Below are 25,764 nucleotides of genomic sequence, written 5' to 3'. Positions count from 1 at the left end.
AATTTTATAATTCTGGGTCAACTGGAAGTAACCTATTAATTTTGATTCCCTCGAAGAGGTCAAGAGTCTCGAAATACGCGTTTTTTACGATATAAACGAGCATATCTTTTTAATAGGCAAATATAGAAATATGTTTTTATCAGAAAAGTTTAGAATCAAGGAAAGCGTATACCATCAAAAGTAAACCTGGTGATGCTTAATTTTAAATGAGGCAAAGAAAATTTGCAACATGTGGGGCGAAATTAAATGTAAAGCTCAAGATCGTACAAAATAGAGTCTCTGTTGACGCACGTTTAAATAAGAGATGGTATGCGCTGGTGTGGTCTACATTCAGCAGTGGACGGCGATAGGCTGACGAAAAAAAAAATTAAGAAATACTCATACAACTTCAAGATATCGTCTATACGTTTTGAAAACTTTTCAAATTCAAAATATAAGCTAACTCGATCGCCAATTACACTAGCAGCTGGCATTTATTTGCCACAAAAACATTTCTCAATGGTTAATTTTATTTTTGCTAATATATGTAAAAATAGATGTTCATAAAGTTTTGCTAGCTGAGATATTTATAAAGTTCCAGATGAAGTTTTTAACTTTTTATAATATAACACATCTACGAAGGGAAAAATATATTTAAAAGCTTATTTTGAAATGTTTTATATAATCCTTATATCCTGATATAAAGGATCGCATTATTCGTGTATAATTCAATTAAATATTTAATTAAGGATTAGAAAAATTACATAACAATAAAACTTTTTACTTAATAGTTATCTGTGATTCATAATCAACTGTCAAGTTACAATCAAAATCAATTGATAATTGTCACTTGTCATAAGTGTCAGGTCAGGACATTGTTGATGTCGACGGGAATCGGTATGTCTCTAAACTTTTGTCCCAAATAAGTATTCTGTGGGCGCGTTCGTGTCAAGGAAGTTATTGTCAGATGGTGAATAAATGTCTTTAAAGCCAACAAAAATGCCGTCGGCGACGAAAGATTCCACTATATTAAAAATTGCTGTTGAAATGCTCAATGCACCCGACAAGGTGCCACAATTGATTGAATTCGATCAAAGCCAGCCCCTCTCCAGTATCATACAACTATTGTGCAAGTCGTGGGGACTTCCCGACCCCGTTAACTATGCTCTGCAGTTTTCTGAAAGCAATAATCAAAATTATATCACTGAGAAGAATCGCAATGAAATAAAAAATGGATCTGTGTTGCGTCTTGAACAATCCCCAGCAAAGACGGTTCAAGATATACTGGCCAAGATCAACACCGGCACTGAGGGCGAGCAATCCGCGGCGCTAATGAAGCTATCCACTGTGAGTAGTGACCTCACCTTTGCTTTGGAATTTATCAATAAAAAGGGATTGTCCCTTATCATCAATAACATAGAAACTGGCAAATTTAAAGGAAATTGCTTAAAATATGCACTAGTCACTTTTGTGGAGCTCATGGACCATGGCATCATATCTTGGGACATTTTAGAAAATCAGTTCATAAATAAAGTTGTAAGCTTTGTTAGTAATCAAACAACAGCACAAGATCCTAAAATAATCCAGTCATGTCTTTCGATTCTTGAAAATATTGTACTTAACAGTTCTGGAAAGAATTCCCATGTTGAAAAAGAAATAACTATTCCAAGTTTAATTTCGCACTTAGAAAATCAGGACAGAATCATCCAACAAAACGCAATTGCTCTCATTAATGCAATATTCTCAAAAGCAGACATGACCAAAAGGAAAACAATAGCTGCAACATTATGCTCCAAGCAAGTAAGAAACAAAATTTATGAGAATCTTATAACAAAAAATGCTTCAAAGGAGTCATTAGGTACGGAACTCGCTCATCAACTATATGTATTACAAACTTTGACTCTAGGACTATTAGAACCTAAAATGCGTCAGAGAGCTGATTCACAGGAACAAGAATCTCAAGAGAAAATTAAGGAATTGAGAAAATTAGCTTTTGACAATGATAACACTGCTAACATGGAAGTGACTACACGGCGTCAGACAGGAAGCCTTTCAAAAGATTTCAAAAAGCTTGGTTTCAAATGTGAAATTGACCCTATAAAGGACTTTAATGAAACCCCTCCAGGAGTCTTAGCATTGGATTGCATGTTATATTTTGCAAGAAATTATAGGGAAGATTATACCAAAATTGTATTACGGAACAGCTGCAGAGCAGATGAACAAGAGTGCCCTTTTGGGAAGACCAGTGTTGAACTAGTTAAGCTTCTTTGTGATATATTACATATAGGTGAATCCCCGAGTGAACAGGGACAAACCTATCATCCTCTATTCTTCACTCATGACCACCCTTTTGAAGAATTATTCAGAATTTGCATAGTTTTGCTGAATAAAACATGGAAAGAAATGAGAGCTACTACAGAAGACTTTGTAAAAGTATTGAGTGTTGTTAGAGAGCAAATAAGCAGAGCTTTATCAGCATCTCCAAAAAGTTTTGATAAATTTAAACAAAAGATCAAAGAGTTGACATATAATGAGATAACTCACTTATGGCAGCAAGAGCGCACTAACCGTGAAGTATGGGAGTCACATGCTAGACCAATTGTTGAACTTAAGGAAAAAATCACTCCTGAAATCATTGACTTGATTCAACAGCAAAGACTCGGTGTCCTAGTCAACGGGACTAGATTTAAGAAATATATGAAGATTAATAGAAAAGACAAGTTTTGGTTTGTCCGTCTGTCACCAAATCACAAAATTTTGCATTACGGTGATTGTGATGAAAAGAATACACCCAGCTTAGAGGAACTGGGTTCAAAATTAGCAGTTACTGAGATTAAATGTGTAGTTGTAGGCAAAGATTGTCCACACATGAAGGATTTGAAGGGGAAAATAAGCAGTCCTCACCTGGCTTTTTCACTTATTCTGAAAGCGGCTGAAGTACCATCCTTAGATTTTGTAGCTCAGGATGAACAGATCTTTGATTATTGGACTGATGGTATTAATGCACTTTTGAAAGAAAAAATGACAAGTAAATCTTTTGAGAATGATTTAGAAACACTTCTTTCTATGGACATAAAGGTTAGACTGCTGGACGCTGAAGGCATTGACATTCCTCAAGACCCACCTCAGATTCCTCCGGAACCAGAAGATTATGACTTTTACTATGACAACAATTAAATTAATCACAATTTAAATGTAAATAAGTAAGGTAAATCTGAAATTTATATAGTCCCGTTTGTTTATTCTATTGTTTTATTCCAAGTTATTAGTATTTTCATTATTTAAAAGTGATAGAGCAAGGACTATTTCTGAAGTAATTTAATTCTGAAATATGTTGTTTGTTTTAAGGCATTATTATATTACTAAAGTATAGCTTTAAGACAGGTTTAAAAAACAAAATAATTAATTTTGTAGTACCTAAATTGATTCACATAATTAACAGGAGAATATAAAATAAAATGGATTGTGCAAAATTTTAGTTTTTGGAAAAAACTATAAACAATCATAAGAAATATTTTAAATATATGATTAAAGAAGTTAAATATGATATTTAATAAATAATCATAATATTCATTAAATTTAATAAACTATTATTTAAAGTGTAGGTTGTGTCAAGCCATTTCTATTTATTATAAATAATATAATTAATATAAATTAGTTGTTAGTATATATGAATTATTTTAAAAAAGGAACTGTTTTTATATTTCAAAACAACTAAATACAAATGTATATTAGCCGTCCTAACAGAGAACACTTATCAGAAATTCTACTTAAGCTGCAAAATGAATTAGAAAAAGCTATCTTTGATTAAATATAATGATTATTAATTAATAAAAATATGGAAGACACTTCCACAATTGAAATTAAACTATATGGAAACATCTCAAATTTAACATTGCAGGACTTAAACATGCGCCTATTGTATACCATATCGTATAACCTAGCTATATGTTGTTATTGAGCGCCTGGACTGGTTCTAGTCCCACTATGTACTTTATTTTTCATATATTCTAAATATTTTCCTTTCCTAAATATGTGAATAACATTTTAAAAATGTTAAAATTACTTCACTGCACTTACAATATATGAAAAAAATGTGAACAAAAAAATATTTTTGATTGCAATCGTAATTTTACAAAAAAATAGTATAGAAGATTATACAGTATGGCTTGACATCGTACATAATAAAAATACATTTTTTCTTATTTATTTATTGTGGTTTATTACCTCCACTTGTGTTTTTATATTACCATATTCTGTACACCAAAGATAATTAAAAACTTATAACCAATTATAATAATAATCAAATAAAGTATTTTACATAGTACATTGATCTATTTATTTATCTTTTTTTGAAGATAATTGTGTAATTTTGATAAAAGTTTAATATCTAAAAATTAAAAAAGATATTTTCAAAGTGGATTCTCAAATGATGGAGAAATCAATCCGTTGTTAAATCCTCCTCCTTTTTGGATATCAGTTAAAAAACATGTTCCAGATTGAATTTTGTAATTAATTTTGTATTTGGACAAGATCAAGTTGGGCGGGCATGACTGCTGCGTTTTAGAAATAATTACAGGATATATTTAAATTACTTTCGTTTGTCCGCTTTCATAGGGAAAGCGCAGCGTAGCAGAGTTTCGCCACTCTACACGCAATGTTTCGTAAATTGAGAGAACAGTGTCTTAACATTACTTTGTATCTGCTTATAGGACATTTCCTATGCGGGGCTAAAAGTTAAGCTGCCTTTTATCTAATTATCCATATCTATATTATAAATTCGAAAGTAACTCTGTCTGTCTGTCTTTTACGCAATCAGGGCCAAACCGCTTATTTAATTGTGATAAAATACTCGTATAGGGATACTTGAGGGTCTCGGATTTTTTCTCATATTTGTAATATTTTCGATATATACCAATATATTAAAACTAGCGGACGTGCGCAGCTTCGCTTGCGTATTTAGGGGGTGAATTCTAAAAAACCATGAAACACATGTTCAATTAAATACTTTTAAAAATCTAAATTTCAAATTTTATAAAAATCGGTGCCGATTTAATTTTTATTCCATACAAACTTTCAACCAATATTTCTCCCCTTTAGAGTTAAAATTTTTCAAAATCCCTTCTTAGTTGATGTCCAGATTACGAAAGTAAACATCTGTCCAAATTTCACGTTTCTACCATCAGCGGTTACGGCTGTGCGTGCGTCTTACCTCAGTCAGTGAGGACAAGTCCTTTTATATATATATATAGATACTTATTAATTTGACATGCAATTTATTCCATGTTAATGACATCCGTCGCTATGCAACCGTTGCTAAGCAACGATTTGCAAAGTTTATTGTAAGAAAACGTCGCCCAAAATGAGCTTGCTTAACGCATCTCTTATATTCTATTTAATAAATATTCGTATAGTTCAAGCGGCGGGCGTAACCGCGTTCGGGTCCACTAGTAATTACATAAACTACGGCAATCTGCTATACGCTAAGTAAGTAAAAACTTAACATCAGTGCTAGTTAATTATAGTTACATTACTTTTAAAAATAATAAAATAAATAATGTTTTTGAATCAATTTAGCACAACCATATTGAATGAAAGATAAACAAAAGTAAGAATTTTTAATAGACATTATATATACAAAATGGTATATTTTAGGGTTCATGAGGCCAGTTTATATTTATAAGATCCTTATAATAGAAATAACAGTACTATTTGGGTTCTCGAACCTTATAGTTATCACATGAATAAACATGAAATATCAAAAATCTCTTTTTTCTTTAAAATGTAATATAAAACTTGAAAAAGATTGCACATTTTCTTGTAAGTACGAGTATATTTAAAAAAAGATAGTATTTATTGAAATTTATTTTACTTTAATAATAATTCACATATTACAGAACAAATACTACAATATTATGTACATTATATAAAAAAGCACATTTTAAACTTTTATAATAATATAATATATTTTAAACTAGGTGTGATACTAAAAATCGAATTAAGCTTACAAAATATTTTATTACAATTTTGTGATTTCGATTAAAATGGTGTCGCCAATGCCATTTCATAATTACAGAACGGTCAACAGGTCGTGGTCGTCTTGAAGTTAGGTGAATATTGCCGCACAGATTTAATATTAAAAATTTTCTTACTTATGATTATTATTTTCATGAGTGTGAGTTAACAATGCTCAAAAGTTAAGAAAGCCTAACTTCATTGCGGCCACGACTGCTCAACCGTATACATACAAAATCCTTCTTGATAATTTTTTTATAGTAGTAATACTGAGGATAATTAAAAAATCTTTTTCTAAAATGAGAGGAGCGACTACTTCATTGTCAGGGGCCGGAACCCTGTCGCATCTTTTGAAACTTCAAACTACAGACAACACTAATTCAATTTGACAATCAAAATTATATCTTTTGTTTTTCAGAAACCTGAAATTATTTTACAAAAATGTTATTTTTCCAAAAAAATCGAAGATGTATTCCTTTTTTCTAACAATAAATTCCAAAGTGAAAGTGTTCAACAGTTCGTTAGAATCTAACACTAGTAGAGTTTGTAGAGGTACACCTCGGATAAATTACCTCTATTTTATATGAAAATTACAAAATTCTATTCTTTCGGTAAAGGGGGGCGAAGGCCTATTGCATCTTGGACACTTCAAACTTAGTATTGAGCAGTTCCTCATCAGAGTCCAACACTGGAAGAGCGCTGGCCGGTATATTTTCTTCCACCCAACGCAGATCCGCGTCTGGAGCCCCGCTGGAGCCTGCTGGGGACCTCTCTGACTCGGAGACGTTTGTCGCACGCATTTTAACTCCATAAGCGTCGTTTACGAACTGTTCTTCTTCTTCATCTGGAAAATTTCCGTTTATTTAGGATAATGACTATATTAATATTATAAACCTGAAAACTTAAAAGAACTACTGATTCAGAATTTCAATTTGAAATCATTTGTTGAAGGCTATAGGCTGTCAGGTTAGATTAATTGTTTCAATGTAACCCACTGTTACTGCAGTCAGAGTTACTTCAGCCATTTAGAACTACTATTTATTTTAATTTAACCAGGTGGGCTAAGTCACTGGTAAAAGTATCTACTTCTACCTGTGGCTTTGTCTTTATCAATAGTGCACAACATACAATATATGAACTACTATTAATTATTCAATTTGAACCAGTAGATAAGCGCGTTTATAGTATGTTGTTAGTGACTGATAAGACATGTCTGGCGCCTGCGCAGGTCTAGTGTCAACTGTACCTCTGACACTTCCCACTTTTTAATAATAAATAACCCTACCCTTTAAATGACAAAGTTACATTATATGAGAAAAAAAAATCATATACAAACCGTCATCGTCCTCGGCGTTGTCCAGCAGCGGCGTGAAGGCGTACCTCTGGTTGTTGTTAGTGGGCCGCCACAGCACCATGATGGCGGCGAGCACTGCTATGAACAGCACGTGCCAGTACGCGCAGTCCACCCACACATGCTTCCATTCCTGTTTATGTCATGTTAATTACAAATCAAATCAGCTTAACGCTCTATCCCGCACACAGCAGGGTAGGCAGATGGAATCTATTGTTAAGACACTCCGTTCATCACTCCCCGCCGAAATCTGGAGGCTGCGTGCTGTGTGGCGGTTCTCAACGCCGCGCTTTGCTTCGACACCAGAGCGAAGAAATGAAAATATAAATTTAAATAAACATTTAACTTCCTTGAGTGGGGATCGAACCCACGACCAGTCGATTTTACAGTCACACTTTGTGCACCTGCGTCATGTCTGGCCTCTCGATTATATTACCTTACTATAATATTAGGATAATATTATTAATTACTTTTCAGCTTCACACTGTATCCCATATATAGCAAAGTAGAGGGAATCTAGTGTTAAGACATTTCGTTGTTCACTTTCCAACAAATTTTTGAGTCATCGCATCGCGTGTGGCGTAACTCAACACCATGCTTTGTCTTGTTACTAAAAGTTACGAGTAGAAGTGGGACTGAAATCCGCGAGTTTACAGTCGATTTTTTACATATTAAGTATTTTGTACTTACGGTAATACAAAAATAGAGTCTGTACGACTTCAGAGAGTACAACATGAATATGACGGACGCGATGACTGCGAAGATCAACGTGTTTGTGAAATGCCGGTATAGAGACAGCTTTATAGCATTTCTAGAACAATTCAAAAGAATATTATTTATTATATTAAGTTATTTTACATAATGGCACGAGACAAAATGTAAACAGAGAAATACTGTTTCTAAAACTTTATGTAACATAGATAATTATTTACTTAATGTACTATATTAACTCCATCAATCGTGACCTATAAAATAACCTTTTTTTATTTGTTTACTATTTATCTTGTGCCTTCGTGAATAGGGTATAGATTAGATTTACTATATATATATATATATATATATATATATATATATATATATATATATATATCTATTTTAAAAACAATTAGAAACTGTCTATGATAATATCATTGCTTTCATAAAATTCAAATTTAAAAAAATGGGGCTGACATAGTAAAATATAAATAACAAAAAATCTGTCACTTACCGTCTCAACTGCAACGTTCGCATTGTATGAGCTAGAGAAACGAACACCCACCAGCATATTGCACTGTCCAACAACGACACCGGCGCCTCCGCTAACAGCAGGGCCCTAGCACCTCTACCTCTTTGTAACCTCAACCAGGCCGCAGCTCCTCCCAAGACTGCCCATAAGGCACCAGCTCCGGCAACCCGGGACAGAGCCGGACCTAATCGAGGCCTCACCATACCGAAACCCAGGGACACTATGATGACTAGCATCCGGGCTAGTGCTCGTTTGCACACTGAGACTATCTCCGCGAACGTAAAGGCCGGTATGTTGAAATATCTGAAAATGTTATACAACTGTAACATAATAAAGATTAAGATATTAAACACTTCATTTCCTCAGTGCAAATTGAAGGCACAAACGTCGCGTAAAAGACGATCAAAACTATGAAAAATTCTAAAATCAAATCTGCGCTGGAATTTTAGAGCTAACTTCAGAGCGGCCATGAGTTTCCTACCATACTATAAATACTAGGGGAACATGTTCTACTAAGAGTTTTATTCATATAAAGATATAGTGAGACAGAGTGTTAAGAAGACATAAGTACTAAGACAACATAATCTACAAGGGGCTTCAGTCCATGTCATGTCTTCATGTCCAACAAACACTTGCTTACCCGTTTCTATTGACGTCGGCGTAGACTGCGTAGTAGGCGGCCGTCTCCGCCATGCCGAGCAGCGCGACGGCGCCGATCCAGTACTGGATGCGCAATAAGTCGCGCCAGCGCGCCGCGCACGCCGCCAGCCACGCCGCGCACAGTACCGCGTACGCCGCGCACAACGACCCGAACAACTGCCACAATATATATAGAGATCAATTAAGAACTACCTCCTTTTCGAGGTTGGTTAGAAAGTTAAAATTTTAACTATCAATAATTTTCTGTTCTGGCGATTTTTGTTTATTTCAGCACAGTTTAGAACTATTATAGATAATGTTTTCCTCGAAGATGCGCCCAATTCTTTCTCTTAATTGCTTACAGTTACAGTAAAAATGTGCTGTATTTCACCAATGTATATATTAGTTTTGTCGTTACTTACAAGCACACGCACGCTACGATTATTAAGAAGAACGACTATGGTAAACAGATAAAACGCTGTACTACAATTTTTTATTAATTTGAGGTGTTCGATGTAGGTAGTACCTACGTAGTTTATTTTAAAATTTGAAATTCAGATTCTTAAAAACATTTCATTGAACACATGTTTCATGGTTTTTAAGAATTCACCCCCGTAGTGCAAATAAGCAGGCGAAGCCGCGCGCGCCCACCAGTTAAATATAACACAATTAAATGAAATAACTAATACTCACAGGCAAGAGGGGCCATATCGCAGCAGACATGTATCCATATGGTGAGACCATTTCTATATGCATTGACACATCAAAATTTTCTTTGCTTCGAACTGACAACCATAACTCATAGATACCTTCCCTTTCCACTGAGAGAAGGGGTCCTCTCTGAAAGGTAAAAATTATAATAATTTTTAGCCTAATGTTATATTGCATAACAGGATAGGCAGAGGAAACCTTATTATAATAGCGAGAAAATGAAAATAATTCACTCCTGCGATTGGGAATCGTTCACACATGCGTAGCGTTTACAGTCAGGCGCTCTACCGCTACACCATGAAAAACATTTTACTTTTTTTTTTCAGCCCTAGTACGGTAGGCAGAGGCAGTCTTAAGAAACTCCGTTCCGTACTATTTATTAGTACTGTTTAACAATACATATAAAGTTAAACTGTGTCCTGCAAAACTCTTGTGAGTTTGACTGCAGGATCTCGAGTCTATTTACATATAATTAAAATTAAATTAATATTAAATTAACTGGGAACAATATAATAAGAATTAACCACGATTGGCCGACGACCACAGATGGATTTATTGCAAAATAATCGACTTACTGCTTGTACAGCGCTCATGTCAACTCTGTCATTGGTATTTTTATTTTTGTCTCGTAAATAGAAAACATGTTTGCCAGTGCATGTGATGTGCGCTTCCACCACATTCAGTAAATGTATACTGGAGTTATCTAGTAACGTTTTGTCTACGTAATTTGTGCATTGAGCTACTCTCTGAAAGAAAATATTATCAATTACTTTTTAACATGACACTGTATTAGGTTTTAAGCAAGGTAGTCGGAACTCATGACATGCTTTGCCATGTTACCATACCAAGTGTCTATATAAAAACTGAGTGTGGTAATGAAAAAATTATCTTTCAATTTATATATAGTCTAGGATCTAAGTCACAACCATTGTGTGTACAGAATTAGACAAATGAAAATAAAAACAAAATAACTATTTGCTCATCAAATGACTATTTTCATTTCACATATATAATGGTAGGCAGAGTATCATTACGACACTAGCTTCTACTATCTTTTTCACCAATTTTTAGACACATAATATTATGTCAATTGGTGGTGCTTATCTCTGCACTTTGTCTGCCAGTATAGAGAAATAAAAATAATTTACTTTCTCATGGGACTCAAACTCATGAGAGGTGCTGGTTCTCTATACAATAGCCTCAATTATTATTTTTTAGTTCCAAAAGTCTACCACACACACAGTTCACATATGGTTTATCATAAAATAACTGGGGGCATTAAAATAATTTATGTAAAATAATTCCCACAAGTGGAAATTGAACCAAATTTAAAATGGTGCCCAACTACAGTACAATGGCCTCATATTTATTTATTTATCAATATGTGTACATTTACATTCTTGTTATAAACTCTTAACTTAAATATTAAGAGGTAATGATTAGAATTAGATATATATAAATAATCATTTAATCATTGCAATTAATAAAAAATGTACTTAATTCATGCACATAAATTTCATTAAGTTTTCCATTCATTATAACTATAACCCAGATATATATTTAAGGTAAGAAAAATATATATAAAAGTATTAACATACTAACCCACTTGTATACAAGAATTGTCCAAGGGTACTAGCTGTTTAAGCCATTTGTTCTTTGGGTTGTCTAATATTTAATATAATCATATTCATCTTTACTACTCACTAATCTATGTCAAACTAGTAATATAACACATACAACTGCAACATTTTTCCTTATAATTTTCCAAAAGCACATATTTGTTGCATGTACAAATTAAAAAACGAATATATTATATTTACAATAATCATGACAATTATAGCAAAAATATTTCAATAAATACCTTTTCAAAATAATGGTAGTAGTCTGGTGAGCATGGAGTCTGTCTCCATGAATATGCAACAGTTATATTGGTGTCCTTAACATCACAATTTACTGTAAAAATAAGTTAAGAACAACTAGATTTTTTTAAATATGAAATAATACACCAACAATAGAATTGAACAGAAAAATGCATTTTATAATCAATTCCTCATTCACTTACTGATTTGTCAATCAATAACATTCAGATAATATTAAAATTGTTGTAGAATATTGACTTAAAGTATCTAAAGTTAGTTCATGAAAAAATACATTTGTAATAAAACATTAGATACTTACATGCAATAATTAATTGTGAATCCTTAAAAAGTGATTTAGCTAATGTAAAATTGCAACTTTCCTGCAAAAATAATTAATTATTTTGTTGAAATGGTTGGTTTTTAATAATAAACATAACGATTGCAGCATATCTAGCTGCTCAGTGATAATGAGTCACAGTAAGAAATATAATAGAATAGATCAAAATTGAATTTTCAGTGTAGAATTAAATTATATAATGTAGTCTGTGTACAATATATCAAATTTCTTCGAAAAAAAGGAAAAATATTATCTTACCCCACTTAAAGGTATATCCCATTTTCCTACGTCGGAAAAACTGAGCGCTACTTTAAATAATGTAAGAAACACTATAACTACGTTTGATTTCATTGTAAATATTCTATCGTGATAAAATATCTACCGATTTATTTATGTGTCCTAATAAGTTTTATCCAAAACATTATTCTTATTTACTTGCTAAATATGAAAAACATATTCAAAAAGTAGATAGATACATGCTTGACAATATTTGACATTCGTCAAAAACATATAGTATATGTGAAAGTACTCTGTGGTCAATAGCTAGTACTATACAAGTCTATAGGTATGTAGATGGTAAAGTTTGTAACCTGTAAAGATACAATATTTTTTGAAATTTTGAAGAATCCATATAATAAGAAAATATAAAAAATATTTTCTTTAACAATGACAAAATAGATGAAATTGATTAAATTATTATAAGTGATGATGTTAATTTTTATTATATTTCACAATCAATTCTTCCGTACTAGTATCCGATTTTTGGAAGTTGACAGTGTTAAATTGTGCTTAGTTCCGTGTCAAAATATTTTTGTTTTGTTTCCTCTATTTTAATTTTTTTTAATGCATAATATGTAATAATTGTGTGTTATTGTTTATATTTTTTATATAGACTATACCGGTCAAATGTAGTTGTGCAAATTAAATGTCATGTTTTGGTCGGTGGTTATTCCTCGTTTCAGTTGGTGGTAGTCATGTCAGACTGTGCGCTGGTAGCCAGTGTAAGCGAACACGATGCCAGTATGGATGTGGGAAACGACAAATCTCTTTTCGAGCCTACTATTGATATGATGGTAAATGATTTCGATGACGAGCGAACACTAGACGAAGAAGAAGCTTTGGCGGCAGGTGAGCATCAAGACCCAAAAGCGGAACTGAATAGCTTGCAACGCGAAGGTGATATGCCATTAGAGGAATTACTCGCATTGTACGGTTATAATAGAAATATGGATAAACCTATTCCAGAACAATTGCCCGAGGTGGTGCCAGAGGAAAACGAAAAGGCAGAGTCAGCCTTGCAGCAACTGTATAACGAGAATGCTAGTCCTGAAGCCACACGATGCCTCAGGTCTGGCTCAAGGCCACCTTCTGAAGAAGAGGATGATTATGATTACAGTCCAGATGAAGATGACTGGAAAAAAACAATTATGGTGGGAAGTGATTTCCAAGCTGGTATACCAGAAGGATTGTGTAGCTATGATGATGCCTTACCTTATGAAAATGAAGATAAATTACTTTGGAACCCTAGTGTTCTCGAAGAAGACATAATAGAAGACTATATGAGGAAAATATGTGCTATGAATTCTGGGACAGGCATTGATGCTGTTCCTAAAGGAACACAGTTACGTGATGATGAAGAGGCTCTGTTCTTATTGCAACAATGCGGGCATAATGTTGAAGAAGCACTGAGAAGACGAAGGATATCAGCACAGACCCCTGCACATGCAAGTGTGTGGTCAGAAGAGGAATGTCGAAACTTTGAGAATGGAATCAAAGTTCATGGCAAAGATTTCCATCAAATACGCCAACAAAAAGTCAGAACACGGTCTGTCGGAGAACTGGTACAATTTTACTACATATGGAAGAAAACAGAAAGGCATGACATATTTGCAAATAAAACTAGATTAGAAAAGAAAAAATATACAATTCACCCTGGTCACACTGATTACATGGACAGGTTTTTAGAGGAACAAGAGAATACAGGGCCCAGTGTGGTACAACCAGTTTCCCCAGCAATGATGGTGTATGTGCCTTCTCCGGCAGCCCAGCCTGATCCTTTAGCCCTCGGTGAAAAGGAGGTTTTCTCCCAACTCAACCCCCACTCGACTCCTCCAAGAAACCTTTCCACTGAGGATATGGAACCTGATTCAATTTCCTAATACATGTATTTGTGGCTCTGCCATCTATTGTGTACAATGCACTGCTTATGACAACTATTACTTAACACATGAATCATAGAAACAAATGAAGCAATCTCTATTCATAACAATATTAGGAAAATAAATTTAAATATTTTTTTGTAATAATTCCTGTAATTTTTGAACTATAACTCAGGTATGATAACATAACTGTAGTCATATTATGCTATATTTGCTTCTGTGTGATTCACGTTGCTACTCTTTTGTTTACACTTTATTAGTGACATTCTTAAAAATCTAAGAATTTCACTTTTTATATAAATTTGAATAGGACAGTGTAAATATATTCTAAATATTCAACTATAAATAAGGCAGGAGTAATAGTTAAATATGTTATAATTGTTGCAACATTTATAAAATGCTGCCATTTTAAATGTAATTTTGTATGTATACTTGTACTGTGATGATCAAACATCGCATGTAGAATTGCTGTCTACAATGCAAATTATTCTAACCATAATAATTAGATGTTTTATTAAAATTGTATTTTGTTTAAATAGTTCCTAAGATAATGAAAAACTAAACTAACAAAATAACATTAGAATCTGTCATTGCTTTTAGTGGAGAAAGTTACCTACACTAAAGGCTATTCTTGTGATTAAACAATTAAATTTATCAAATGACAAAGAAAAATTCAGCATTAGTTTATAACAATAAAACAAAATTCATTAAAATCCGTCCAGATTAAAGCCCAAATATTGTACAGTAGTGACCATTTAATTTATAAGTAGTTTAGAAATGTAAAAATAATATATTATTTACTTATAAAATAGGAGATCTAATTATTTTGGTTGCAATTATTATAAACAGTTAACATTGTAAATATTTAAATAGATGTTACTTTTAATTAATATTAGTAGAAATGACTGCTTGTGAAATCTGACTAATGATAAAATTACTAAGTAATTTTTACGCATATTGTTTTTTTTATCAATATTTTTTTGTCAAATAATATGACTGATGAAAGTACTTTAACCAAAACTAATTCATTAATTTATTAATATACAGTAAATTATTTTTAAATCTTCTATTTAAATATACTCAGTCAAATATTTTCTTTAGTCAGTCAGACACAATTACAAGTAGCACTAAATACAATTTTACAGTATTTTATTTAATTTTAACTACCATATGATTTTTTGTATTAATGCTCTGCTAAACAAGCTAATTTTCTAATGTATTTAACAATCATTATGGTAATATTTTATTTTAATACATGATTAATCAAGATTATTTTAGTTTTATAAGTTTTATCCTATTGACTCATTTCATTGGATATCTTAATAAAGATGTTTACTGAACTATATTTTATTATAAAATATTAGAGCATATCATAATGGAATATTTTAATGAATATACAGTAATATTATTTTATTTTTTGTATTGTATTTGTTTGTTTGTTTTTAATGTAGTAGACATTGTGTTGTATACATTGTTTTATGGTTTTAATAACTGGCCACAAATAAATAGCTTTATAACATTATTTCAATTAAAACTTATCATTACATAAAAAAATCTAATCATATGTAATAAAATGTCTACTGTAACAAATAATTAATGTTTTCATGATTATTACTAAATAATGTGCAATTTCTTTATAAAACTTGACTTGGAATAAGAAACCGAGAATTATAGTTTGCTATCATATTTATTGTAAGATTCTTTATTTGTTCAAATAGTAGTTATTTAGTCATTTTTATTTTTTAAGTTAACATTTAAATTTAAAACATTTTGTATGGATGTGATAATTTTTGCAAGTCTTACATTGCATTTGAAGACTATCTGTTGAAAGAAAACAATGGCGTAGCTAGGGTATTTGCTGCCCGGTGCGGCTTAGGGGACTTGATGCCCTTTAAAATGGTCTAAGGTCTAAAAAAAAAAAGTGATCGTCGACTTTGATGACCCTTTCCTTTGGATGAGTTCTAAAAAAAACAAAGTGATCGTCGACTTTGATGCCCCTTTCCTTTGGATGAGTTCTAAAAAAAAAACAAAGTGATCGTCGACTTTGATGCCCCTTTTCCTTTTGATGTCCGGTGCGACCGCACCGCTCGCACCCCCCTAGCTACGCCACTGAAAGGAAATGCAATAAATGCCTACAGAAGTACAAACTGGTGTTTGTGTTATTTGCACTTTTTAATATAAATTTTGTACGTCTAGTGAATAGACAGTGGTGTAAAAATTGATATTTAAGAATAAACAGTGCGAATCAGAATTTGTTCTTTTACTAATTGCCTTCCATTTTCGTGTATGATACCATTGAAAAATAGAATGGGGGGATTACCCCCTGTTATTGAATTATATATTTTTTTCTAGTAACAAAATAAATCTTGGCGTTGAGTGTCTTACACTAAATAAATATTTAAAACTTTAGTAAAAGACACTATAAATATTTATAGATTCACTCTCAAAAATTTTTAATTCGAACTTTAGAAAGTAATCGGTATTCAAATTTGATTTTTTCCATGCCTTGCCTTCTTACCTCATTTTTATATGCCTTGTATTTTTCATCCCTATAAGATAATGAAAAACAAAAATAAACCTGAAAACGTTAAATGTTACTCTTTTAATATAATAGTTTAAAATAATTGAAAGTGTAAATTATAAAACCGAGGAACATTTTAAGCCGAACCTAGAATGGTTACGTTGCCTTATCATTTTATGTACTGTACTTTGGAATTTAAAAGTGCGGTAAGGAAAATATTAAATATTGACAATACTGTAATTTATTTCACTTTATTTCTATTATAAAAATAATATTTAATTATTAAGACTTATTTTTTTACCTAAATTTTAATGTAATTTATTTTCTTCATATCAATCATAATATGCGCATTTTTGTAATATTTTTTTTCAATTTGACAATTCATAAAAATTTGACGTTTTCCCAAGACTCGACCGAAATTATTTATGTTTCAATTCTTCTTGTTTATATGGGATACTATTTAATGGAAATTTTCGTAATTCGATATTTGTACTAGAGTATGATAGTCACATCAGATATGTCTGCCAAAGAATTTATTAACGATTTTAAAGAAAATTATGGTAAAGTACGAAAGCTATTGGATGAAGACAGCAAGAATGATCCTGATAATGAGCCATACGTATCTAAATACAAAGCTAGAGAAATATTAAACAATATGCGCGATGTGCTGACTAAAGTTACTGAAACTGAGATGAATTTGGAACAATTAAAATTGGATGCCATGCTGGGGGTTGTTTTATTAAATATAGGAGTTATCGACATGGAAACAGAGGAACTTACAGCTAGTGAGAAAGTGTTAAGAGAAGCTGAAGATCTTCTTACTCCAAATGCATCTAATCCAGAAATTGTAACCACTCTCATAAATATTGAAAACAATCTCGGTATATTGTGGTCCAATCGAGATGAGCCTGCTAAAGCTAAATTATTCTTGCTCAAAGCAAAAACATATTATGAAGATTTCAAATGTACTTTGCAAATGCCTTTACCCATTGAACAAATTATAAGTAATACAGGCGAGACAGCTACTGGAGACTTTATGTTCCTAGAAAAAGCTCATACATTGTCCTTATACTACTTAGCTCAAGTGTATGGGTCTTTAAAAGAAAATTTGAAATCTGCTGTATATTGTCATGTCACTTTGAGAAGACAGTTGCAGTATTCTGATAATGAGCCTATAGAGTGGTCACTAAATTCAGCGACACTATCTCAATTTTTTGCAGAACATAATGGTTTTTTCCAGTCAAGACATCACCTCGCAGCTGCGTCAACTATATTAGAACAGTATGAAGCAAAATTATTGGAATCAGACAGCAATGATGATGCATTTTTGGCTAAAAAGGAAACTTTTAAACACAGATCAGCCGATGTTGCAAGGTGTTGGGCAAAATACTGTCTTTTGTTAATGACAGCCTCTAAGGCCAGGTTAATGAGTGATACAGAGCAACTCGGTGATTCAATCACAGGTTTGTTTTGCTTTTCCAAAATAATTTATTTATATTAATACTAGTGGACGCGCGCAGCTTCGCTAGCTTATTTAGGGGTGAATTCTAATAAACCACGAAACATGTGTTCAATGAAAGATTTTTAAGAGTCTAAATTTCAAATTTTATAAAAATCGGGGGCGATTTAAAGATTTTCCCATACAAACCTTCAACCCCTTATTTGCACCCTTAGGGGACGAATTCAAGAAAACCGTGAAACACGTGTTCAATTAAATACTTTTAAAAATCTAAATTTCAAATTTTATAAAAAACGGTGCCGATTTAATTTTTTTTTCCATACAAACTTTCAACCCCTTTTCGCCCCTTTAGGGTTAAAATTTTTCAAAATCCCTTAGTGGATGTCCAGATTACAAAAGTAAACATCTGCCCAAATTTCACGTTTCTACTATCAGCGGTTAGGGCTGTGCGCGCGTCTTACCTCAGTCAGTGAGGACAAGTCCTTTTATATATATAGATAAATGTGCCAGAGGCCAATCATAAGCACAGGGGACTAGTGTGACTGTAAACATAATATTTAATTATTTAATATTTTCATTTCCTTGCTCTGGTAATGAGACAAAGTGGGGCTTTGGGATCTGCCACTTAACATGCAATGCCTCCAGAATTCTTTGGTAGAATGTGGGGATTGGATCTGCCTTAATGGGAACAGACACAATCATCCATCCATCAGCCTTTTAAGGTCCACTGCTGGACATAGGCCTCCCCCAATGCTCGCCACTCCGTCCGGTCCTGCGCCCTTTGAATCCAGCGGGTTCCCGCTGTCTTTTTAAGGTCGTCGGTCCACCTGGTTGGAGGGCGGCCTGTACTCCTTTTGCCGAGGCGTGGTCGCCATTCGAGGACCTTTCTTCCCCATCGATTATCGGTCCTCCTGACAATATGGCCTGCCCATTGCCACTTTAGCTTGCAGATTTTGAGACACAACACACACACAACAGACACAATACTACACTGTAATATTATTAACAAAATGTGTATTACCAAAACCAAGACCATTGAGCCTGTTATGATGCAGTGTGACAGCATCTAAGTGAAAGTGTTGTGAAGTAGCTTTGAGATCGGCCAATCATCATATTTTTTCTTTACATTTTAAAAATAGAAATGAAAGAAAAAACAGAAAATGTAAGAAATTATAACATTTCATTTTTTATTTGTTTCAGACATGTCCAACTTAGAGTTAGAAGACAGTGAAAATATATGTGGAGGAGACATAAAAAAACTAGTATTCCCAGACCTTGATGTCACTAAATATGAAAATAAAATTGGGGATAAATTTATCTTAACCTACCAAGATGCTAAAGAAGTGTTTCTTAGTTGTCAAAGTTGGTTAAATAAAGCAAAAGAGTATTACAAATTGGATTCTTTAGCATCAGATTATATCGAAGTGATCCAAGATAGTTCTCAATCATATTCTTATCTTGCTTTCTTTGAAGAAGACGATGAAAGAAGAGCCAAGATGCAAAAGAGAAGAATTGACATGCTAGAAGATTTAATAAAAGAAATCAATCCTACATACTATTTACAATATTGTAGACAACTCTGGTATGAATTAGGTGAAGTGTACTCGGAGATTTTAGACATTAAACTGGATAAACTCAACAAATCCAATGAGAAACCAACTCCGCACTTATTGAAAAAAATAAATATGCTATGTGAGAAGAGTATTGAAAATTATGACTATTTCCTAGACTCGGTCAAAGATAAAAATGGAAAGATGCCTTTAAAGTTAGAATTTGACATAATAAGACCAGTGATAAGTACTTACGCATTCATAGGCAGAAATAGTATGAAAAGAATTGCATTAGACAAGAATGTTCAACTGAGTCATATCAAGAAAAGCTATGATTCGTACCAAGCAGTGGTAGATATTTGTAGAAATGACAAAGATGCGGCTAAAATGATGAGAGAAGAGTGCAGTTTATGTCAAGAGATGGTGAACATTCTGCCTATAAAGATAAAGAAAATGGAAACAGAACTGTCCGCGTAGAATTTGTATTACTACATTATATGACATGACAGTAAAGCTGCATGGCTGTTAGCTTTTGCTTATATGTATAAAATTCACATGGAATAGACTGTAAACAATTATAACTTTGCCTTAAAGGTAGGTAGGTGGTTATAATCTGAAATTTATCTTATGATAAATAAGATTATTTAAATCTACTTACTTATTAAATATTCTTAGACTAATTATATATTATTTAATTAATAACTGGTTTCCATCTTCTGAATTATACATATTGGTTTATATTATACTTTAGTTATACTCACATCTCATAATTAAAGCTATTTAACAATTTTAGTAAAGTAGATAATTTATCATTGTTTCTTTTTGTTTGTTGTTATAGAAGAAATGTATTTCTGGTTGCTAACATACACTATTGTGCAATAATTCACCTAATGCATTTTTGTATGTTGCTTAAATTATATGAAATAATAAAATGGTTAAGTCCTTATGTTTTTATTATTTAGAAATGTGTGAAAATGTAATTATTCCATGAGTTCAAGTTGAGTTTCCTCTTAGAAACTGCAAATGCTGTAACCAATCAAAAGTTCTCATCAAGGTACATAACAATATCCATAAGCTTATTAAAACTTATAAATATATATAAATTTAAATAAATAATTTAGTTCCTCGAGTGGGGATGGTATCAACAACCAGTTGTTTACAGTTACACATATCAAAATGTTAAACTATAATAGGATTCTAATATTTTGAATAAGATATACAGGAAGCGTCTGAGCTCCTTTTACGGGAGCAGCATATAGGGAAAAATATTTCAAACCTATACCAAAAAAAAATAAGATACGTCAACAATTTAGACGTAGGATTTTTTTTCATTTCACGATGAAAATTATAATGTAAAATTATACTGTATTATACAAAACTAGCGGCCCGTCCGCGGCTTCGCCTGCGTGAACTATGTTATTATTAATTTCTGTCTCCATGAGTACCTACAGTGGGTAAAAAAGTATTTGCACACCAAGTTACACCTAGAAAAACACAGAATGATTTCAGTTAATTATTGTATTTAATAGCTTAATCTATATATATTTAGAATTGATTATTAAAATTTCTTAGAAAACAGAAATAAAAAAATTAGATGGTAAAAACACCTTTTTTAAAGTCAAATAAGTATTTGCACACCAACCATTCCCTAGATACAATGTTATTCCCGCGACATTTTTTATCACTTTAGGTAAAATGTGAACATTGTATGTATACATGTGAACATCGGGAAACGTATTCTAATAACGAGACATTTGTTTAGTGTTTAGAAAAAATCTTGAAGCCAACATGCCGAAAGAATTTGAACTGTCGTTATCGACGCGTGAAGAAATTATTTTACTCCGTAATGAAGGTTGAAGTTATCGCCAAATCTGGTCAAATTTAAAGTTAAATTACTCGACTGTGTAGTAAATTATAAAAAACCGAGAAGAAATGAGTAGTGTTGAAAATAAGGAAAGGTCAGGTCCGTTCTTCCGAAGAAGCTCAGTACGAGAGAAAGGTGACAAATTTTAAAATCGGTACAAAATAAACCTTTTACAAGCGCTCAAAGCTTAGCAAATGATATCGCGTCAAGTTCAGGTAAGGTTGCCTGTACCCAAACTGTAAGAAACGTACTGGATAATGGTGGTCTTCGTAGCAGAACAGCGAGGAAAAATTATTTCATAAGTGAGGCCAATATAGCAAAAAGACTAACTTTCGCGAAAGAATACTTAAATACCCCTTTAGAATTTTGGTACAATTTAATTTTTTTTTCTGACGAAAGCTAATTTTATCTTTTTGGAACGGGCAGACAAACATTTGTGTGGCGCAAGCCAAATACTAAACTTCAGGCGAAACAGGCCAGGCCAGGCGTGCATAGTACAGTCAAACACGGCGGTGGTCTTGTGATGGTTTGAGGCTGCATGACAGCAAATGGTGTGGGAAACTTGGCTTTTATCGAAGGAATAATGAAAGCAGTAGATTACGGTAAAGTGTTGCGCGATATTTTGTCTTGCAGCGCATCGAAATTAGGCGTAAGTGAGACATACTACTTTCAGTAGGACAATGATCCTAAGCATACAGCTATGAAAACCTAAGGAATGGGTGATGTACAATGTCCGTAGAATGCTGAAAACTCCGCCATAAACGCCAGACATCCACCCAATTGAAAATTCATGGCATCTGCTGGATTAAAATTTGAGGAAAATGAAATTTTTAAATAAAAATGATTTGAAGGGTGCTTTGGTGGAGAAATGGGCTCAAATCTCGATTTAAACAACGTCCAAATTATTGGAATCGATGCCAAGGAGATTGCAAGCCATCATTGATGCTAATGAAATGCACACAAAATATTAAGTGTCTTTTCTTTCATTTATTATTGATTTTTTTTTACAAAATACGTACGAGCCGGTTGGTGTGCAAATACTTATTTGACTTTAAAATATGTGTTTATACCGTCTCATTCTCTAATTTCTATTTTCTGAGAAATTTTATTAACCAATTCGAAATATATATAGATAAAGCTATTAAATACAATAATTAACTAAAAGCATTCTATTTTTTTGTAGATGTAACATCTAAAAATTAGGGTGTGCAAATACTTTTTTTACCCACGTAAACGCAAATACTTTTTGTACGTCCTATAAGTGACGTCTATGCAAAATTTGAGACTCCTAGCACTTGTAGTAACGAAGTTTCATATAAACTTTCAACCCCAAAAACAACCCCTTAGAAGTCGAATATTGCAAATTCCCGTCTTAGCGAGCACCTACGTCCTATAAGTAATTCCTATGCAAAATTTCAGATTCCTAGCACTTGCAGTTTCTCAGATTTCGTGATGAGTGAGTGACCTTTCGATTTTATATACATATATAGATTATACTGGATTGCAGATACCAATAACGTAAACACTACTACAAAAATCCTAGTACAGGTTAAACAACTTTGAACTTTGCCGTCAATACCTACGACTCGATTTCGGAATGAGGCGTGTGCGGCGGTGTCCCTTCGATAGGTTTATGTTTGCATACGTCGGCCTTAACAAATGACGTTTTATTTTACAAAAAAATTTTTTTTTATTTTTGGCAATATTTCTTTTGTTTTAATTGTATTAGGCTTTTATAGAATAGTTAAAATTTTGGTTTTATTTAAAATGTTCATGACAATAACACTCACACACTGTATAAGTGATGATTGCAGCAATATTAATTATTTATAAATAAGATAAAACAACAAAGATTCCAAATCCTAAGGCTATTTAACTTATATCCAGGCTTAAACATTTATACAGTATTCATTTAGTTTCCCTATTGACACAATTACATTCATTTTTAATTTTAGTGTTAATACAAATAATAATAAGGGATAATTTATTGTTCATTATAAAGCTGAACCTGAAATTGTATATTCATTTTCCACTTTCCAAGTTTTATTATTTTATATCACTTTGAAATTTCAAATGCTTGTCCTTTAAAATGCAATTTTGTATCAATGACATTGTTGCACCAGAGGTGGCATACGAATTTATAAGGAAATATATTCAATAAAAGACATTTCCTTTTGGATATTTCTATGTAATAAAGATATAAATAGACTTAAATATCTCATTTTGATATGTCTAATGATCTAAGATCATAATATTCAACTATTATACAGTAACTATAAGTATTAATTTTTTTGTGTTTTAATATTAGGTTCCCTCATATAGCAGGCAAGATAGAGGGTTTTGTGTGTTGAGTGGTTGAATGATTCAATCCCAAGGGGGTATCTAACCTACAACTGTGGTATTTTTGCTTATTTTATTCTATGAATTAGCATCTTCATCTGCAAGTTGAGTTAGCAAAGAGTCGATTGTCCATACAGTGTCAGTGGTGTTGGACTCAACCTTGGGGATATAAGATTTCAGAATTTCCAACGCTCCATCTATGCCTTCTCCTGAACCACTCACATCTACTTCCGCTAAAGCACTCACAGTTTCAGCTCCTTGGTGGCTATGTCTATAAAGTTTATTGTAGGTTTATAATAATATATATATATATATATATTTTAAACATAAAATAAATATTATTTGAATTTTGCTAATGCATCTATCATTGTGCCACTACTCATTTCTGTTAATGGATGCTTGGTTCAAAAAGCAGATCAATGGTCCCTACTTATAAATGGGCATGTTAAAAAAAAGGATTACAGGAAAACAGAATAAAGGTTTGTCTTGCTCTTAAAAAATTTAAAATAAAATTATAAGTACTGTGTTTTACTGGCATGCCTAAAAACCACAAAATAAGAAACAGAACAGAATTATAAGTACATAGTGTATAGTTATGATCTTATTTTAATTTTTTAAGATTAACATGAATTTTTATTCCCTTTTGATGTAAATATTATATTTCGACATGTCTGTTTATACATAGGGACCATTGAGATGCAAAAAGCAGTATAACTTAAGATAGTGAGAATTGAGAAGGTTCCTCACACTAGAATCGAAGGCGATGGGGATCTGATTCTATCTGGTTTCATTATTTAATTTATTTTCTAAATTTAATAATAAAAAAAATGTTCATATGCAATAAAAGCATAAAGGAGTGATTTGAAAAAGATAAGTGAATGTAATAAAAAACTTACAATGGAGGCTTAGAAATCTCTTTTTCAAATATGTCTTGTAGGTCATCTAAATCCGGAATAGTTGGTATGTCATCAATGGAATCTGGGGATTTTTTTGGTAATATATATTCCCTGAAATTTAAATATACGCAGATGCTAGATAAATGATGATAGATAGATGTTTTACTAGATTATATAATAGACTATTAAAAATCCTAATATTTAATAACCGTGTCTCAACTGGCGCTCCTTCCGTCCAAACTCCTATTTTCCTTGGCTCTGGTGCTTTAGAGTTAAAGTGATCAGTCATTTTATTAGTAGAATATTTTTGAACTCTCCATAAACAAATATACAATAATTAATTTCTAATACTAATTAAATCAATAAGGATACATTATTAACTATAAGTCTATAATATACGTATAATTATAATTGTATTTGTTTATATTTTATGTCAATTATATCAAAGACGTAAGTTCAGACATTCAGAGTTGTTATTGGCAAAGCTTTTCAAAAAACTATTCTTGCCACGCTTAAAAAGCTATAAAAAAATCAATATAAATCAAACAAGACTAATTTTATTTTTTAAAGTATAAATAGCAAGAACAAATATATGCAAAAATAATGGTAATCGTAATGTGTAAAAATAACATAATTGTTTAATGTAAAATAAAATAAAAAAATCTTGATAAATATATCTGGAAACAAAGGAGTCAAATAAAAAAACTCATCTATTTAAAATAAACACAAATTCTGATAAAAACTTGATTTCGTTATAGAAATTAAAAATAATACACCTAGTTATGTACTGAATGTCCATGGAGTTGTAATTTATACTTCCCCGTTTATAATTATGTTTGTGAAAGTTTGCCGAGCTTCC

General features: G+C 32.2%; 5 protein-coding genes across 7 annotated transcripts; 3 read left to right on the top strand and 2 right to left on the bottom strand.

Annotated features, from left to right (window-relative positions):
- The first annotated feature begins 830 nt into the window (after window positions 1–830).
- Window positions 831–4,306, top strand: Ced-12 (engulfment and cell motility Ced-12). The gene has a single exon (XM_085203062.1). The coding sequence runs from the start codon at window positions 958–960 to the stop codon at window positions 3,154–3,156; it is 2,199 nt and encodes a 732-aa protein (XP_085059188.1). The 5' UTR covers window positions 831–957; the 3' UTR covers window positions 3,157–4,306.
- Window positions 4,307–5,584: 1,278 nt separating this feature from the next.
- On the bottom strand, window positions 5,585–12,641 carry LOC146528549 (transmembrane protein 87A). Its single transcript, XM_085203064.1, has 10 exons — window positions 12,375–12,641; window positions 12,099–12,159; window positions 11,782–11,873; window positions 10,496–10,666; window positions 9,903–10,049; window positions 9,211–9,386; window positions 8,553–8,873; window positions 8,036–8,156; window positions 7,331–7,478; window positions 5,585–6,838 (listed from the first exon to the last, which is right to left on the bottom strand). Exons 1-10 carry the CDS (start codon window positions 12,465–12,467, stop codon window positions 6,624–6,626), a joined length of 1,545 nt encoding a protein of 514 aa, XP_085059190.1. The 5' UTR covers window positions 12,468–12,641; the 3' UTR covers window positions 5,585–6,623.
- Window positions 12,642–12,876: 235 nt separating this feature from the next.
- On the top strand, window positions 12,877–16,526 carry LOC146528548 (mesoderm induction early response protein 1). 2 transcript variants are annotated; one of them, XM_085203067.1, is made up of 2 exons: window positions 12,877–13,244; window positions 13,362–16,526. In XM_085203067.1, the coding sequence occupies exons 1-2, from the start codon at window positions 13,091–13,093 to the stop codon at window positions 14,273–14,275; spliced, it is 1,068 nt and encodes a 355-aa protein (XP_085059193.1). In that variant the 5' UTR covers window positions 12,877–13,090; the 3' UTR covers window positions 14,276–16,526. The 2 variants fall into 2 exon arrangements, with proteins under 2 accessions (XP_085059193.1, XP_085059192.1); XM_085203066.1 differs by having other exon boundaries at window positions 12,878–16,181; window positions 16,252–16,526.
- A 633-nt stretch (window positions 16,527–17,159) lies between these two features.
- LOC146528547 (KIF-binding protein-like) lies at window positions 17,160–20,749 on the top strand. The gene is made up of 2 exons (XM_085203063.1): window positions 17,160–18,259; window positions 19,456–20,749. The coding sequence occupies exons 1-2, from the start codon at window positions 17,296–17,298 to the stop codon at window positions 20,280–20,282; spliced, it is 1,791 nt and encodes a 596-aa protein (XP_085059189.1). The 5' UTR covers window positions 17,160–17,295; the 3' UTR covers window positions 20,283–20,749.
- A 3,087-nt stretch (window positions 20,750–23,836) lies between these two features.
- IFT43 (intraflagellar transport 43) lies at window positions 23,837–25,370 on the bottom strand. 2 transcript variants are annotated; one of them, XM_085203070.1, is made up of 4 exons: window positions 25,301–25,370; window positions 25,115–25,260; window positions 24,906–25,016; window positions 23,837–24,280 (listed from the first exon to the last, which is right to left on the bottom strand). In XM_085203070.1, the coding sequence occupies exons 2-4, from the start codon at window positions 25,192–25,194 to the stop codon at window positions 24,088–24,090; spliced, it is 384 nt and encodes a 127-aa protein (XP_085059196.1). In that variant the 5' UTR covers window positions 25,195–25,260; window positions 25,301–25,370; the 3' UTR covers window positions 23,837–24,087. The 2 variants fall into 2 exon arrangements, with proteins under 2 accessions (XP_085059196.1, XP_085059195.1); XM_085203069.1 differs by having other exon boundaries at window positions 25,115–25,352.
- Between the last annotated feature and the right edge of the window lie 394 nt (window positions 25,371–25,764).

Source organism: Heliconius melpomene, chromosome 19 (genome assembly GCF_056956725.1).
Source record: "Heliconius melpomene rosina isolate 202511_hmr_F chromosome 19, ASM5695672v1, whole genome shotgun sequence".
NCBI lineage: Eukaryota > Metazoa > Arthropoda > Insecta > Lepidoptera > Nymphalidae > Heliconius > Heliconius melpomene.
The sequence above is the reverse complement of the archived record's forward strand: the minus strand, read 5'-3'. Positions and strand labels throughout refer to the sequence as shown.

Bases quoted from the DNA above. Each gene is read 5' to 3' on its own strand.
- Ced-12 (XM_085203062.1), top strand. From the start codon at position 958: ATGTCTTTAAAGCCAACAAAAATGCCGTCGGCGACGAAAGATTCCACT.
- LOC146528549 (XM_085203064.1), bottom strand. From the start codon at position 12,467: ATGAAATCAAACGTAGTTATAGTGTTTCTTACATTATTTAAAGTAGCG. The intron at 12,160-12,374 runs GTAAGATAATAT...TTATTTTTGCAG, and splicing joins GGGATATACCTTTAAGTGGG to GAAAGTTGCAATTTTACATT. The intron at 9,387-9,902 runs GTGAGTATTAGT...ATATTGTGGCAG, and splicing joins CGATATGGCCCCTCTTGCCT to TTGTTCGGGTCGTTGTGCGC.
- LOC146528548 (XM_085203066.1), top strand. From the start codon at position 13,091: ATGTCAGACTGTGCGCTGGTAGCCAGTGTAAGCGAACACGATGCCAGT.
- LOC146528547 (XM_085203063.1), top strand. From the start codon at position 17,296: ATGATAGTCACATCAGATATGTCTGCCAAAGAATTTATTAACGATTTT. The intron at 18,260-19,455 runs GTTTGTTTTGCT...TATTTGTTTCAG, and splicing joins ACTCGGTGATTCAATCACAG to ACATGTCCAACTTAGAGTTA.
- IFT43 (XM_085203070.1), bottom strand. From the start codon at position 25,194: ATGACTGATCACTTTAACTCTAAAGCACCAGAGCCAAGGAAAATAGGA. The intron at 25,017-25,114 runs GTTATTAAATAT...TTTAAATTTCAG, and splicing joins GGAGCGCCAGTTGAGACACG to GGAATATATATTACCAAAAA. The intron at 24,281-24,905 runs GTAAGTTTTTTA...TAAACTTTATAG, and splicing joins GAGATTTCTAAGCCTCCATT to ACATAGCCACCAAGGAGCTG.